The 15146-nt window shown below is 36.1% G+C and overlaps 1 protein-coding gene across 1 annotated transcript in view; it reads left to right on the top strand.

Moving 5' to 3' along the window:
- Positions 1-15146, top strand: part of LOC129237122 (neurotrimin) — a 63076-nt gene that overhangs the window by 18826 nt on the left and 29104 nt on the right. Inside the window, exons 3-5 of the mRNA XM_054871592.1 lie at positions 4348-4533; positions 12142-12334; positions 12463-12591. Coding sequence (XP_054727567.1) covers positions 4348-4533; positions 12142-12334; positions 12463-12591 — 508 coding nt within the window. The remainder of the gene's footprint in view (positions 1-4347; positions 4534-12141; positions 12335-12462; positions 12592-15146) is intronic.

Genomic DNA, 15146 nt, shown 5'->3' with positions numbered 1-15146 from the left:
TTTCCTTTACAAGCACTTTATTACATACATAAAAGAGATACAAATATTTGATATATAACTAAATATTAATAAAACTCATAGTATAATACAAGGTGGCGCAAAATTAATCATCCTATCGAAAAATTTTTAATTTTTGCCAATGGCGCCGTAAGCCAATCACATTTGACACTTGCAAACTAGACAGCTACAGTATATAAACAGCCGAGCATGGAGGGTGTAAGGCAAAATAGATATTTCAGACACTCGAAACAATTTTTTTTTTTAATTTTATTTTATTTAAGCAACAAATATTTGCAACACAAAAATGGATGATTAATTTTGCGCCATTTATAACATAACTATTTACTTGCATATTTTTAAGTGTCAAAATTTGATATGTGAATTTTTAATAAGCTAAAACTATGTTATTTTTATGCACCAACTGCACCATATGAGTTTTTTCGTAATTTATTTTTTTATTAAATTTTTCATACTGTAATTCGCTGTTTATATTAAAACAAAAACTTTGCACAACATTTAACTAAATATTAGCAAAATTTTCACTTTTCTGCAAAACTCCTACATTTGCATCGATGGACAAACGAACAATAAAATAATAAAATGAAAATATAAAAAATGTGATAAATATAAAAAATCAAATTACAAACATCGAAAAATTAAAAAAAAAAAAATAAATGAATTTTATTTATTAATCAAATAAATCAATTCTTCAACTTAAATTTACATTCAATACTTCACAAAAAACACAAATAAAATGCACAAAATATTAATTTAATAAACACAAACAAACAAAAAAAACAACACCAAATTGATACCAACACCTCAAATAATGATACTGAACCGCGTACATATATTGCCAATTATCACATCCTACAAAACCAAACAAAAACAACGAAAATTTAAATTCAACAAAAAACGAATCTATAATAAATAAAACTCGACGTTGCCAACATTAATCCAATATCCACTAATTGCACACGAAATATCCTTTTTCATGCGGCATAAAAACTCGCTGAAACAATGATCCGCACCGAACCAAACAAAAAACGCCACACACCAAAAACCAACTAAAAATTCAAAAACAAAAAAACAAAATATGTCCTTAAAAAACAAACTCTAAATCGAAAACGGCGTCAAATTGCGTTGACATCTGGCAACAATGCCAACAATGCGCGAACTACACCGAATACTGCCATCGCCGACAATGATGACAACAAAACCGAAAACAACAAAAACAAAAACAAAACTACAACTACACTACAAATGGCTGTCTGCTGATGGCCAACCGACCGGCTGGTTAAATTGGAATGGTTTGGTCGACGCAAACGACCTGCGGACTTTCCTTCCACTGCTGCACTCAAATCGATTTTCTACGACACCGAAAATGGGTGAAATGGATAAAATTGGTAAAATCTTTTTGAAAACTAAAATCGGTTTAATGTTGAAAATCTTGAAAATTATTTAACGTAAAATAATAAATACAATGAAATTCAATAAAAAATATCCTAACAAATTTTTTATTAATTAATGAAATTTAATTTAAAATTTAAATAAAAATTGAAATTGAAATTAATAAACAAAATTACGGTTGAAATTAAAATTAACATTTAAATCAATATTAAAATTTAAATAAATACAAAATTAAATTCAAACTAAAATCTTGTTAAAAAATTATATAAAATCTATTACAAATATTAAAAAAAAAATTACTGGCATTTCAAAATAATTTTGAAAAATTAAAAATAAAATTTAAATCAAACTAATATTTAAACAAAAATAAATATTAAAAATAAAAAAAATCAAATTTAAATTAAAATTCAATGAAAATAAAAATTAAAATTAAAATTAAAATTAAAATTAAAACTAATGTTACAATTCAAATTAAAACTAAATTAAAATTTAATTTCAAGTTAAATTCCAACTCAAATTAAATTTCAAATCTGGTTAAAAAATTAAAAATTATTAAATTTTTTTAAATATTATTATTTTTTAATTAATAATTAATAATACAAATATTAATTAATTAATTAATAATTAATAATACAAATATTAAATCAAAAAATTACTTAAATTAAAAAACCAATTTTTAATTAAATTAAAATCAAACTAAAATTGATATGTAAATTAAAACTAAATTATTACTATTAAAACTAAAATAAAATTGAAAATTTAATATACTAATAAATTAAAATTAAATTTAAAACCCGATTCAAATAAAAAATTTAATTATAACAAAAACTATTACAATTATTGAAAAACAATTTAAACTTATATTAATATTAAAACTAAATTAAAATGAAAAAAACTAAAATAACAATAAAATTCAAATTAAATTTGAAACTAAAAAAAATATAAATAAAATTAAACTAAAAATTAAAATAAAATCTCGAACTAAAACTAAATTAAAATTGACAAAAAAACTAAAATGAATTTAATTTTCAATTAAAACTAAAATTCAAACTTTACCAAAATTCAATTTTAATTAAATTTAAAACAAAAATTAAAACTAAAATAAAAATAAAAATAAAACAAATTCAAATTCTGCGAAAAAAATTATGACTAAATTTTTAAAAATATTTAAAAAAAAATCTTATATTAATATTAAAAATAAAATTAAAAACAAATTAAAATATATATAAAAAACTGAAAAAAATAAAACGAACAAAAAATTCGATAAAATATATCAAAAATATTTACAAATATATACAATAAATTTAAAATTGAACTAAAACAAAAATTGTAAATAAATAAACTTGAAATAAAATTAAAATTGTAATTAAAACTTAAATAAAAAAATATACTGAAAAAAAAATACTAATAATATTAAATTAATACCAAATTAAAATTAAAATAAAAATTTAATTAAAGTGAATTACAAATTTTAAAAAATCTTAAATTAAAATTAAAATCAAAATTTAAATTTATTTTTATTTAATTTAATAATAATTACAAATATTAAAAAAAAACTTAAATTTAAATAAAATCAAAATTAAATTTAAATAAAAATTCATAATTCATAAAAACCTGTGTAATGAAAATTAAAAAACAAAAATCAAAAATGTAAAATGTAAAACGTATAAAAAAATCAAAATATAAATTTCAATACAAATCAAACTAAATTAAATTACAAACAATAAAACAAAAACTCAAATTCAAAAAACCAAAATTAAATTAAAAACAAATTCATAACTCATAAAAACTTTTGCCATGAAAATTAAAAAAAAAAATCAAAATTGCAATTTACATAAAAAAAATTACATTAAATTCCATATAAAATTTTGTTTTATTTTTTAATTAAAAAAACAACAACACCGAAACTCACTGAAAACCCCAACAACATTTAAATTAAACAAAAACCACTGGAAATGTACGCAAATCCGTTAATGTGGACTCTCTAAACATAAAAATCAAATCGAATCAAATCGCACCAAATAAAACGTGATACGAAAATACCGGAAATTGTTAAATAAACGTTGATGATGATGATGACGGTTGCGCCACTATAAAAACAACAAACACACACAACAAAAATTACCAAAAACGAACGCGCGGTGGCTGATGCTGCCTTTCGACCGCTGACTTCTTCCGCCCATCTGCACGAATCCACTTTTGCTGGTGCTGGTGCTGGCCATGTGCGGCTTAATGTTATCTTTGTTGTTGTTGCTTTATTTTTCGCTTCGCTAACAATATCGAATGCGCGCACAAAACTAATGAAACATCGAATAACGACCGGTATTGTGAACAAAAAAAAAAACAACAAATAATAAAAATGAAATAAAAAACGACAACTACAACTAAACCAATTTCAATCGGATATGCAAAAATAAAATGGAAATGAAAAAATTCATATATATATACATATACAAAAAATCACACACATATTGACGCATATCAAAATGCAATTTGAACGCAACTGCTGTGCTGTGGCCACAAACACGCACACACAAACACACACTCACACACTCACACGAAACATAACCACATGTACACTCACGCTAATACACCCACTCAACGGAATAAACTGCAAATCACCACAACACGACCAAACTCATGTACACACGCACACAATCAAACAATCATACATTCACACACACACACACACACTCTCCCGTGCATATGCATATCAATAAACGTTCTACGCCTCAACGCCCACTTCAACTGGCTGTATTGCTGCCACACACCACTGGCACCTTCCACCTTCCTCTTCCAACGCCCATCTTGATGATTTTCATGCACTTCACTCCACTCCACAAATGCCGGCCAACCGTCCACCTCTTCGTATTCTATCTACGATTATGTTTTGAATACATCAACCCCGGCCCGCTACGCGACTAAACACTGCCACAGGTCGCTTGGATTAAGGCCGATGCAAAGGCGATTCTGGCCATACACGAACATGTGATAACAAACAATGATCGATTGTCAGTCACACATAATGACTTCAATACGTGGACGTTGGTCATACGGAATGTGAAAATGGAGGATTCCGGCAAGTACATGTGTCAAGTGAATACGGATCCCATGAAAATGCAAGTAAGTACCGGATAACAAACGACAAAACCAACAAACATACACACACTTAGGCGCGCACACAAAAATAGACATCGTTCCATGTACTTCCACTTAAACGGGAGTACGAGCGTATAAGCGCACTTTGCGTTTGTGTGCGTGTATGTGTGTGAGTGTGTATTTGTATGTGTCACAGTCGATCACAACTCAACGGCTGTGTCATGATTAATTGCGTATATGCGCCAATCACCAAATGGTGTAGGCACTTGAAGGCTCTTCTTTATGCAAAACCAATCATTTCCATTTAAATTTCTACCCAAGAATGTGTGTACGCGTACGTGTGTGTATGTGCTTGCCTGTATTTGGAGAAAATCACTCGTCTTTTCGAGATTTGTGACCTCCTTTATTCCTCTTTTTAATCTTAGCCTGTTTGTATACAAAAGCCAATATAACTGTACTTGTATGTGTGTGCAATGTAGGCGTATGTACATGTTTATGTTGTTGTCCAAATTAAAAATCGCTTATCTACAATGTGTAATCTTAATTGTGTGTCTCACCTTGTGTGTGGCAACAAAACAACAAGAACACAAAAAACAAAAAAAATGAAAAAAACCAAAACAAAGCGAAAAAACACTAAAACAAAAACAAAAACCAAACAAAAACAAAAAAAAACTGACAAAAAAACTAAAAAAAGAGCAAAAGCAATGAAAAAATAACAACGAAAGATGCACTGCCTGCCACAAGACACTCATACTAAGCCAATTTGTTCGCTTTAAAAGTACTTAAGCACGCATGGCGTATACGTGACAATCGGGCATAAAGTGAGCGACTGATAAGTAAACACTAAGCTTTCGCAAGTACGCTGGATTCATTACGACACTTTTAATCTGATTTAAATGAGCTCAAGGCTATGTCGAAGTTAATCATTCAAAAGTTATTTGCCACATAAACTTTGACACAATGCTCAACTTATGCACTGCCGAAAGTCATGGCTTTAGTCGCTAGTAGGCGCTTAATTTCTTATAAATAAATTTAGATATAAATTAGCCCTTTTTCCGTGCTTGTTTGAGGCAGAAGAGCTAAAAAAGTAGCCAGCCGTTTAAGTACACAGAATAAGCTTGTCTTAAAGCCAATTAATAGCTATGCTCGAGATGGCTCTAAAACTCAAAAACTGCATCAATCTAAAGTTGTTTTTCGATTTGGCTCATATCCGAAATAGTGATTGAGACTTGAACTAATTGGATTTTGTTTGAACAAAAGTTAAAGACATTTCACGGAATTTTTACGCAGCATTCATCTATTCTTTTTTATATCCTTGTTCACTCCGAGCGGTAGCATAGGACCCCGAAAAGACTTTTCCATCGTATAGGGTTCTGGGCTGACGGTTTTCCGCCATCCCATGTGATGCTAGTTCGCGCAACAACGACCTTCTCCAAGTGATCTTTGGCTGACCACGGCCTATACTCCCTTGTGTGTTCCAGTCCAGTGCCATTCTTGTGATGCTATCTAATGGTTTTCTAAGCGTGTGACCTGTCCATTGCCACTTTCTGTGTTTGATGTGCCGTAGGAAGCGCTCCTCATTCGTTGCTTTCCACAGCGCGTCGTTGCTGATGGTGTTGGGCCAGAATATTCCGCAGATGATGCGGAATGTGTGATGGTATTGGAGACCAACGTGACTGCCTTAGCTTGTATTTCAATGAGCTTGTGAGAGAAGAAGCAGATGTCATCGGTGAAGTCCAGGTTCTCAAGATGTCTGGTGAAACTCCAAGCGATGCCCTTTTCATGCAGGGTCAATTGGCTCATAACGTCGTCTAGGACGTTGGTGAAGAGAAGAGGCGACAGGGTACAACCACCCTCGATAGGAGGTGGACTGTCTACGAACTGACGACAAATCACAGACGATCGAGTCATGTGCTCACGACGGCATAAGACGGTATAATATTACGGCAAAATCTTCTTTGCTGCAGATGCAAAAACAACCTCGATAATGTATAACATCAATACGCCCGTGTGGGAGGAACCTGAGAGCATGCCACAGATACGAGTGGTATGATGGCACAGAGACATTAGAGGACGAGCCTATAGCATGAAGCTGGCTACAAATATGGTGGACCCAGACGTGGGTGAATAGTATTGGTCCATTTAACGGACACCGTTCTGGGCCTTCTCGAAGTAAAGCAAGGTAGTTACGGGAAGAGAATCTCCCCAGAAGAGAAAGGTGGCTACACCATTCGACGCAGTCGACGACTGTCGCCGTAAGTGCGAAGGCATTTTGAACCTTCCTCACCCACCACAAAAAAAAACAAAAAAGCGGACAACCTTGTCCCTTGAAAGGGTCGCCGATGCTACCGTTGGGGAGCACTGCCAATTTGGAGTAAAGGGCTCTGAAGAGACTGATTATCTTAGCGGGAACTCTTTTTCTACCCAATGCCAGCCATATTGAGCCACCCTTGATTGTGTCGAATGCCTTCTTGCCATGTAAATGAGAGGAAATGGTGTTATGAGGAAACTTATTGGTTTCACACTTAACTATTCCCTATTTGCAATAATCCAGAGTATTAAGATCCGGAGAATTAGGCGTTCGAAGTTCGGTCCTAAGTTAGATTAGGCTATGGTGGTAGTCGGTCTGTACGACCAACTCACTTAGACCTTACAAGTCCGTTGTAATACCACTGTGCGACATGACAACCTCATTAATTTTTTTTTGTAGAACCATTTTGTGGTTCTTATTAAGCGCATAATTAGTCCAGTCTACACGCCAGAGAGTTCCATAGGAGAATTTAAAAAGTATCTGTCTAGAAAACCTGATTGTATCCAGGGCTAGTCAATTGCAAAGGAAGTGCTCAACCATTGCTTCCTCTTCTTCATCACCACAACTTCAACAATATTGATGGAAGAAAACTCCTTGTCTCAAGAAATGTCTGCCAAGTAACCAAGGACCAGTTATACAAACCACGACCTTCGAGATATCCTCTTTTGAAAGGCTAAGTAGTTCCTTTGTTTTTTATCTTATTTATTTGTATAGTAGCCTAGCTGTACCGCATGTGTCTTCATCTCTCTATTCCCTATTGACCATTTGGCCAATGTTATTCTTAATTATTAATTTGCTCGTGGCCATAGGTATCCCAATCGTGCTTCAATAACTGAACAGTTGAAAAGTAGTGTTTTCGGTGTTATGTGGTCATGGAAATATTCAGCCATCCAATCTTGTGTCGCCATCGGACAAGAAGGATGCGAAGGAACAGAGTCTTGCTAAAAGCGGGTTGCCACTGCATACACTATCAATTCAAGGTTTCAATACTTACTTTAAAAATAGAGGAGCATCGCTATATGCAGCAAAATTTCTAGAATTCAGATATCCTTGAGTAAAGAATTGTGGTCGCATGGCATGTCCTTTATCGCATCTGAAACCAAAACAGTAGCTGGAAACTTCCTGTGTATGCTAACAAGAACCTCTGTAGAATAAGAACATAGCCGTCTGTTCTGGTTTCTGGTTATATCTGTGGTTAGCCTTGGGTTTTGCTCACCTTTTTTTTTGTCTGAAAAAAAACCATAACATCTCAGGCGCTTGAGGGTGCTTAATTTTGTTTAGAAAGGATCTTGATCGGAGAACTTGCTCTTCTCGCGTTTTCCTCGCCATAAACTCTCTTCTTCGCAAAACGTATGACTTATACCTGCGATCTTCATGAACGACTCAACGGATAAGTCTCTCACAAACATCAAGCTCCCTCGCAAATATCTTTAATTGGATTCGAAAGGTCCTTCGCAATTGACACTTCCACTTGTTGAATAAATTCTGCAGAACGGACAATGTCAGAACGTTTCTCCTGTTTTTTTTTGCGTTTTGCAACAGATTTCTCATCGCTGCCTGATGCGTTCAATTCACGCCTAACCTTATGAACAAATGACGGGTGCACCTAAAAAAATTAGAAATTTCTGAATCGGTGTAATTTGCAAATATTGCAACGATAACTGCATGTCTTTTCCGTTTTAGAGTTAAGTTGTAGTCCTAAATGTCCATCTGGAAAAGAGCAAAAAGAAAAATATGGTTTCGAAAAGTTATAGCCACATACATGCATGCCCTCAACTACCGAATGCAGCCTGTATATTGCTGGGTTCGAGATACCTCTAAAAATCGTACTTATGAGCTGCTTTGATTCATATTTAATAAGTACATTAAAGTCGCAACTATCTAGCAGAAGCCCGATGCTTATGACCGACACTGGTAATGAAGGGGCGTCACCAGCACTGCCAACATCCGACGTGATGGATTTCATATCCATATCCACAGGAACCGTCTTCGACTGAGGTCTTATCTTCTCACACCACCTCCTAATGTTTAGGGGCATCCCACCTGCCATCCTGCCTGCCTATACCTTAAAGACTATCACCTCCAAACCATAGATTATGACTTCCTTTGCTTCGGCGACAGGACCGAGAGACTTTGCATTATTAGCGTTTGCCAATAGAGTTTCTCGACTTTCACCACGCTCCAGTGCGTCGGAAGTTTCGGGTTAGAATAGTGCAAGATTCTCTTCATCTTCTCGGAAAAGAAGGGTTTAGAAGAGGCCATATACGTTCTCGTGAACGCACATGTAGATCCCTCTTGTCCACCACCTCAGCTCGGCTCCCCTAGATGCCTATCCTACCAAGGTCACTGCTACCGTGTACACAGAAGCCCACCGTTTATCGGCACAAACTATTCGCTTGTATGTTAAATACTGCCACCCGGTACTCTCACAGCATGGAAGAGGTCCAAGATTCTGCCTAGAAAATAATAAATAATTGGCGCGTGTACTTTTATATCTGTTTGACCGAGCTCTTCCTATTTGTGGCGTGAGTTTTGATGTTGTTTCACAAATGGACTCCGAACGGCAGATATTTTTTATGAGGTGCTTTTTCATGACAGAAATACACTCAGAGGCTCGACATTGCCTGCGGAGGGGTGACCGAAAGAAACAACTTTGCTATTTTATTGCTACTTCGAGCACGAAGATACGAACCTACACACTCCTAAATGGTAGTCACGCACCAACTCACTCGGCTACTGTCGCCGATAAGGATTCTCTCTTACTTTCCTCATAAAAACTGCAGAGATCGTGGGCGCTACCCTCTGCCATCATAGCACTAGTATCTTTTCGAGGGAAGCATCCTCCTCTTGCGGACGTTGGTCTTTTACCACCGAATTCGGTTGTTGTGCAATCGCATCCACTCCCTTTCCTATACCTTCCTTTTCCTCACTGAGCACCTCCTTGACCCACTCTCAGATGACTGAGAAGCATTTTGGATGTCTTAGGGCTTCTTGTTAGTCAGAGAAGGACCGTCTACATTGTCCTGCCTACCATTTATGCCTTTTTTGGTGGATGAGGTGGGGTTCACATTGCCTTCGCACTTACAGCGACCGTCGCCTACAACGTCGAGGGGTGTGGCCACTGAAATAATCCCTCCTCTCCTTCTGGTGAGACATCTTTCCGGGAACTACTTTGTGCATTACTTCGGCAGGGCACAGAAGGGCATCCATAAAGCACCAATTCTATTCACCCCCGTCTAGGTCCTCGTATTTGTAGCCACCTTTCATGCTATAGGCTCGTCTTCTTATGTCTTTATCTGTGCGACATCGCTTTATTGCACTGTGTCAAGGTCTAGCTTTTTTCCGTAGTAGTTACCTATAGCACAATACGAAAAGTATGATCTGGGATCAATAAGAAAGGGCTCCGCTTTTTTATAGAGTTGAAACATCTTATATATACCTCGTCATATGATTGAAAATATTACCCATCGCTGCATAGTTATTGTTTCAAAAAAGTGGTATTAAGTGGTACTTGAGAGAGAGTAGTATTAAGTTCAACTTCGGTCAGAAGAAATAGGCTAAAAATGGACACTACCAGCAGTTACTTAGGTTGTAAAAATTACCTCTGTGTACTAGAAATGTGTTAGGTATAAAAAATAATGCAAGCCTATAAAAAATAAATAAATTTCTACAAATTAAATAAAATACCGATAGTCCCTTTGAAATTTAATAATAAAGGTCACACAAACGAATAAGAAGCATTTACTACTTAAGTTGGCAACAAATAAAGTCACCTTCACATTCAGTGACACAAACTGATTGCACGAAACCAAAGCGAATGAAGACATCCTCATGGCCCAAGCGTGTTTTTGCCCGCTCTCAATTGTTTCAAATACCAGTAAATACTCAAAAACAGAGGTACTCGAAACATAAAGACCTAAAGGATTGACGAGCGATATGAAATAAAAATAAAATATAGGAAGATATGTAAGTCAGTCAAGACAAACGCGTTTTTCTGTGTACCAGGTACATACACAAAGAACCCACAACGTCAGGGACAATCACAATAAAAGCTCGAATAATAAAAATAAACAATAATCATAAAAATAAATAAACAGCAACAATAAACAAATACTTGTGCACATATTTGTATGTAACTGGTGTGTATGTATGTGTGTATGTTTGAATAAGTGTTTGCAAATATTCTTTGCACTGCGCACCAGGGAACGCACAGGCCTGGCGCAGCTAACGCATAGCTTCGAGTGTTAAGCCAACAATGACTCTGCAGAGTAATATTGGTAAAGGAAAAGAGTTTAAGTGGCACAATGACAAGTGGCGATTGGCTCAGAGGTTGCTGGGGGCAAACAACTGGCGGGCCAAGCGACACAGGGGCCAAGGAATGCTATCACGCTACTCTCTGTATCTACATTTGAGGCTGTCGTAAAGTGGCGACATATGAGCATACTTCAATTTTATATGCGTTATTCGAGTATGGGGACGACATTGCTACTGCACAGGGACATTCTTTGTATGTATATATGTGTGCCTGTGTGGATATTAGTGTGATGGCTGGTGGAGCCAAAGCGTCGCCTGTTGGTGGCAACCGCACAAAGTGAACTGAGCAAGAAACAAGAGTGTTGACAAAACTACCAGCAGAGTGCAGCAGTTCGATGGCGCAGGGACAGTGTCAGCGTCAGTTGGCGTTGACTGCGACAGTGGCTGGCAAACAGTGACAGCCGGCGCACAGGGCATATGAGTGATTTCACTTTTTAGCGTGATTTAATTTTGTTTTATGGAATTTATTTGAGCCATTTAAAGAGGTATATTTTTATGCTGCGCGTTTCAAAAATTCTTCATTTTCAAGTGTATACTAATATACATGAGGGCTTGTATGCATAATAGAGAGGTTATTATTAGAAAGTTTAGAAGTAAATAGAAATCCAAACTCGGACGACAGAATTTCTTATGTCTGTTTATCGCATCAGCGTACAAAACAAAACTTTACAATAAAAAAAATATATATATCGAAAACCAAAAGCTACATTCCTTTCGTATAGGAAATGTTTACTCTTTTTTACACTGAGGACTGATGATTCAATAATGACAGGTTTACTCAGAAAGCAACTGCCTCCTGACAAATTGGCTCCCTTAGCATGATCACAGTATCATTCAAAAAAATTTCAAAACCTTGACTATTTTTCATCTGTTATTTAACTGAATTTCTTTATCACAAATTGAGGACTTTTGTGCAAAGTTTATTTAATAACAAAAAAAATACGTTGTCTAAAATTTTCCACAAACTACAAAATGTATTCTATATTAACTCAAATCCTTCTTCACAGACAGCCACATTAGAAGTGGTGATACCACCAGATATTATCAACGAAGAAACGTCCGGCGACATGATGGTGCCAGAAGGTGGCTCAGCGAAGTTGGTGTGTCGTGCGCGCGGACATCCGAAACCGAAAATCACTTGGCGTCGCGAGGATGGGCGTGAAATTATCGCGCGTAATGGAGCTCATCAAAAAACTAAAGGTTAGTGTTGGCGCATAGTGTTTGACAAGCACATATATTTATGAGTGTGTGTGTATTAACAATATTTGAAATCTAAATCTGTATTTGTTTTTTTTTTTTTTCTTCGCTTTTCTCTCTCCTTCTTGTAGCTTTGGCAGTTGAGGGCGAAATGCTAACGCTGACCAAGGTGACTCGCAGCGAAATGGGCGCCTATATGTGCATCGCTTCAAATGGTGTGCCGCCGTCGGTGAGCAAACGCATGAAGCTGCAAGTGCATTGTAAGTTTATGAGAGAGCAAATTTTTAAATTATTAAAAAAAATAGAAATTAAATTATTGGTACCCGGATACGGTGCTCTTATTTAAATGGGATATAAGTTCGTGCGGTTTTTTTTTTCGAAATTTGAATTTCGGATCATTCCCATGGCTTTTAAACGTTTGGAAATGGTTGATTGATCAACTCCCAAAGTTTTTGCAACCTCTTCTTGCGTTTGAGCCGGATCTTGATCGAGCAATTCCTCCAATTCGGTATCCATGAACTTTGGCGGCGCGGCCAAAATCACCACTTTTAAAGCGTGCAAACCACTTCTGGCACGTTCGCTCAGCTAGAGCATGCTCACCATAAACTTCCACCAAGATACGATGACTTTCGGCTGCTTTTTTCTTCATATTAAAATAATGAAGAAGAATTCCCCGCAAAAACACATTATTTGGCACGAAATTCGACATTTTCAAGTGTGGTAAAAATATTGTTGTTTACGCTTCAAATAAAAAACTTATACTGACGTTTGTGCCTTACGACAGTAGCTCTCCAATGAATGTTTGGAAATGTGGATCGATGGAATAATAATCAAGTTACGCCATCTGTTGTAAAACCGCACGAACTTATCGATAGACCTATTAATATATTTTGTAGAATTTTATATTATGAGGGTTATAAGCGGTCAAAAGTCAGCTCTTTGGAAAATAAAAATTTAAAAAACTATTATTTTCTGTTTATATAGCATGTCATACTCCGCATTGAAATTTAAAACAGATCTTCGAAACGATAAATTAATTTTGTTTTGGAAAAAGATGGCGATGATGTTGTGCTTTATTTCATATTAAATTTAAATAACTACAATGGCATAATAATAAATAAGAGAATGTACGACTAACAAAAGTTGTCAGTCGGGCGTATAATATAAAGCAACTATTTTGAATTTGTATGAAATTATTTAGGATAATCGGCTCCAAACTCCCCAAAAATTATATAAATAATTTAGAACTTTAACCTCTAATTCCTTGCCACAAATTAATTTTTTGTCGTTGACCCATTTGAACCAGTTATTGTCTATTTTCATTTTGTATCTTAATATTTGCATTTTTTGCTTTGGATTTGCTGCTAATAGGGTGTGTTTACGATGAAAGAAAACTGGCTTCTCCAACCTTTTAGCGCTGCTTAAATCATTGTCGACAGAGATACTCGAGCCCGAAGACGTCCGAATGTTCTTGAAAGCCTCACTCACTGCGTTTTCTGATGAGGACTGCACTTTGATCGCTAGCTTCGCATGCTTCACATTAGAGATAACTGCTGCTCCTATGGCAAATTTTTCAGAGTAGCATTTCGTGATGGAAGTTAAGGGCGAAGAGCTCTTCTCAGCTTCTCTGAAGAACAAATTTTTCCATTTACACTTGTCGATAAATCTCTGGAATTCCGCCCGATCACTCTCCTTCTCCATTTCAATTTGGTATATTTCCTTTTTCAGCACTTTGTTTTCTTCAGCGAAGTCATTTATTCCTCTCACGAAGTCCTCCACCTTCGTGGTAACAGCAGAGAGATCACTTTTTGTGGCAATGTCCAACAAGGCATGCATAAGTCGCATAAATTTAGTCACCTCCAAACTACCTACTAAGTTTTTTGAAACAACTGGGCTGGATTCAGGTGAAATTTTGAGGAGCAATATTTTAGAGTCAGAGGCGGCAGCCCTGCGACTTGCACTCTCAGAAGTAGGTGGCGTGCATTATAAAGGGTTTTCCAATAAGGGCGGGTAGATGTTGAAATCATCAATCGTGGTGTTTGCTGTGTGGCACGTAGCGCCATCTTGCTGGAACCACATGTCGTCTAGGTCCATATGGTTCAATATGGGCCATAAGAAATTGGTTATCATCGTTGTGTAGCGCTCGTTGTGACCGCCTCACCGTTTTCAAAAAAGTACGGACCAATGACGCCGCCGCCCCAAAATCCACACCAAACGGTAACTTTTTGAGGATGCATTATCACCTGGTGAACCTCGTGTGGATTGGTGTCGTCCCATATACGGCAATTTTGTTTGTTAACACAGCCATTCATCCAAAAATGCGCCTCGTCACTAAAGATGATTTTTCGCCCAAAACTGGGGTTCTCTTCCAAACGATTCGAAGCCCAGTCAGCGAACAAACGGCGTTGTCTCTGGTCATCAACTTTGAGCTCCTGGGTCAGTTGGATCTTGTACGGGTGTAGGCCCAAGTCCCGACACAAAATTCGCCAAGTTGAAGTCTGCGAAAAGCCAAGTTCTTGTGCACGGCGAGGAATAGACTGCCTCGGGTTCTGCTGTACTCTTTCACGGACCGCGTGCGTTCCTTGAACGTAGAGGTGTTGGCTGATTGTTTACTGACCCGGTCGTCTCAAATTTGGCCACCAAACGTTGAAGAGTCGACTTTGAAGGGCCACTACGTCTACCGAAAAATGAGCGCAATGCGCGCAACGTTTGCGTTAATGAACACTCATTTGGATAATAAAGTTTTATCATTTGAACGTGCTGTTCAATCGTGTAACTTGCCATGATGATTTGGCATAAACAACTGAATAATAAA

The sequence above is a fragment of the Anastrepha obliqua genome, chromosome 2 (genome assembly GCF_027943255.1).
Source record: "Anastrepha obliqua isolate idAnaObli1 chromosome 2, idAnaObli1_1.0, whole genome shotgun sequence".
In the NCBI taxonomy this organism is placed as follows: domain Eukaryota; kingdom Metazoa; phylum Arthropoda; class Insecta; order Diptera; family Tephritidae; genus Anastrepha; species Anastrepha obliqua.
This window is presented reverse-complemented; position numbering and strand designations above follow the sequence as displayed.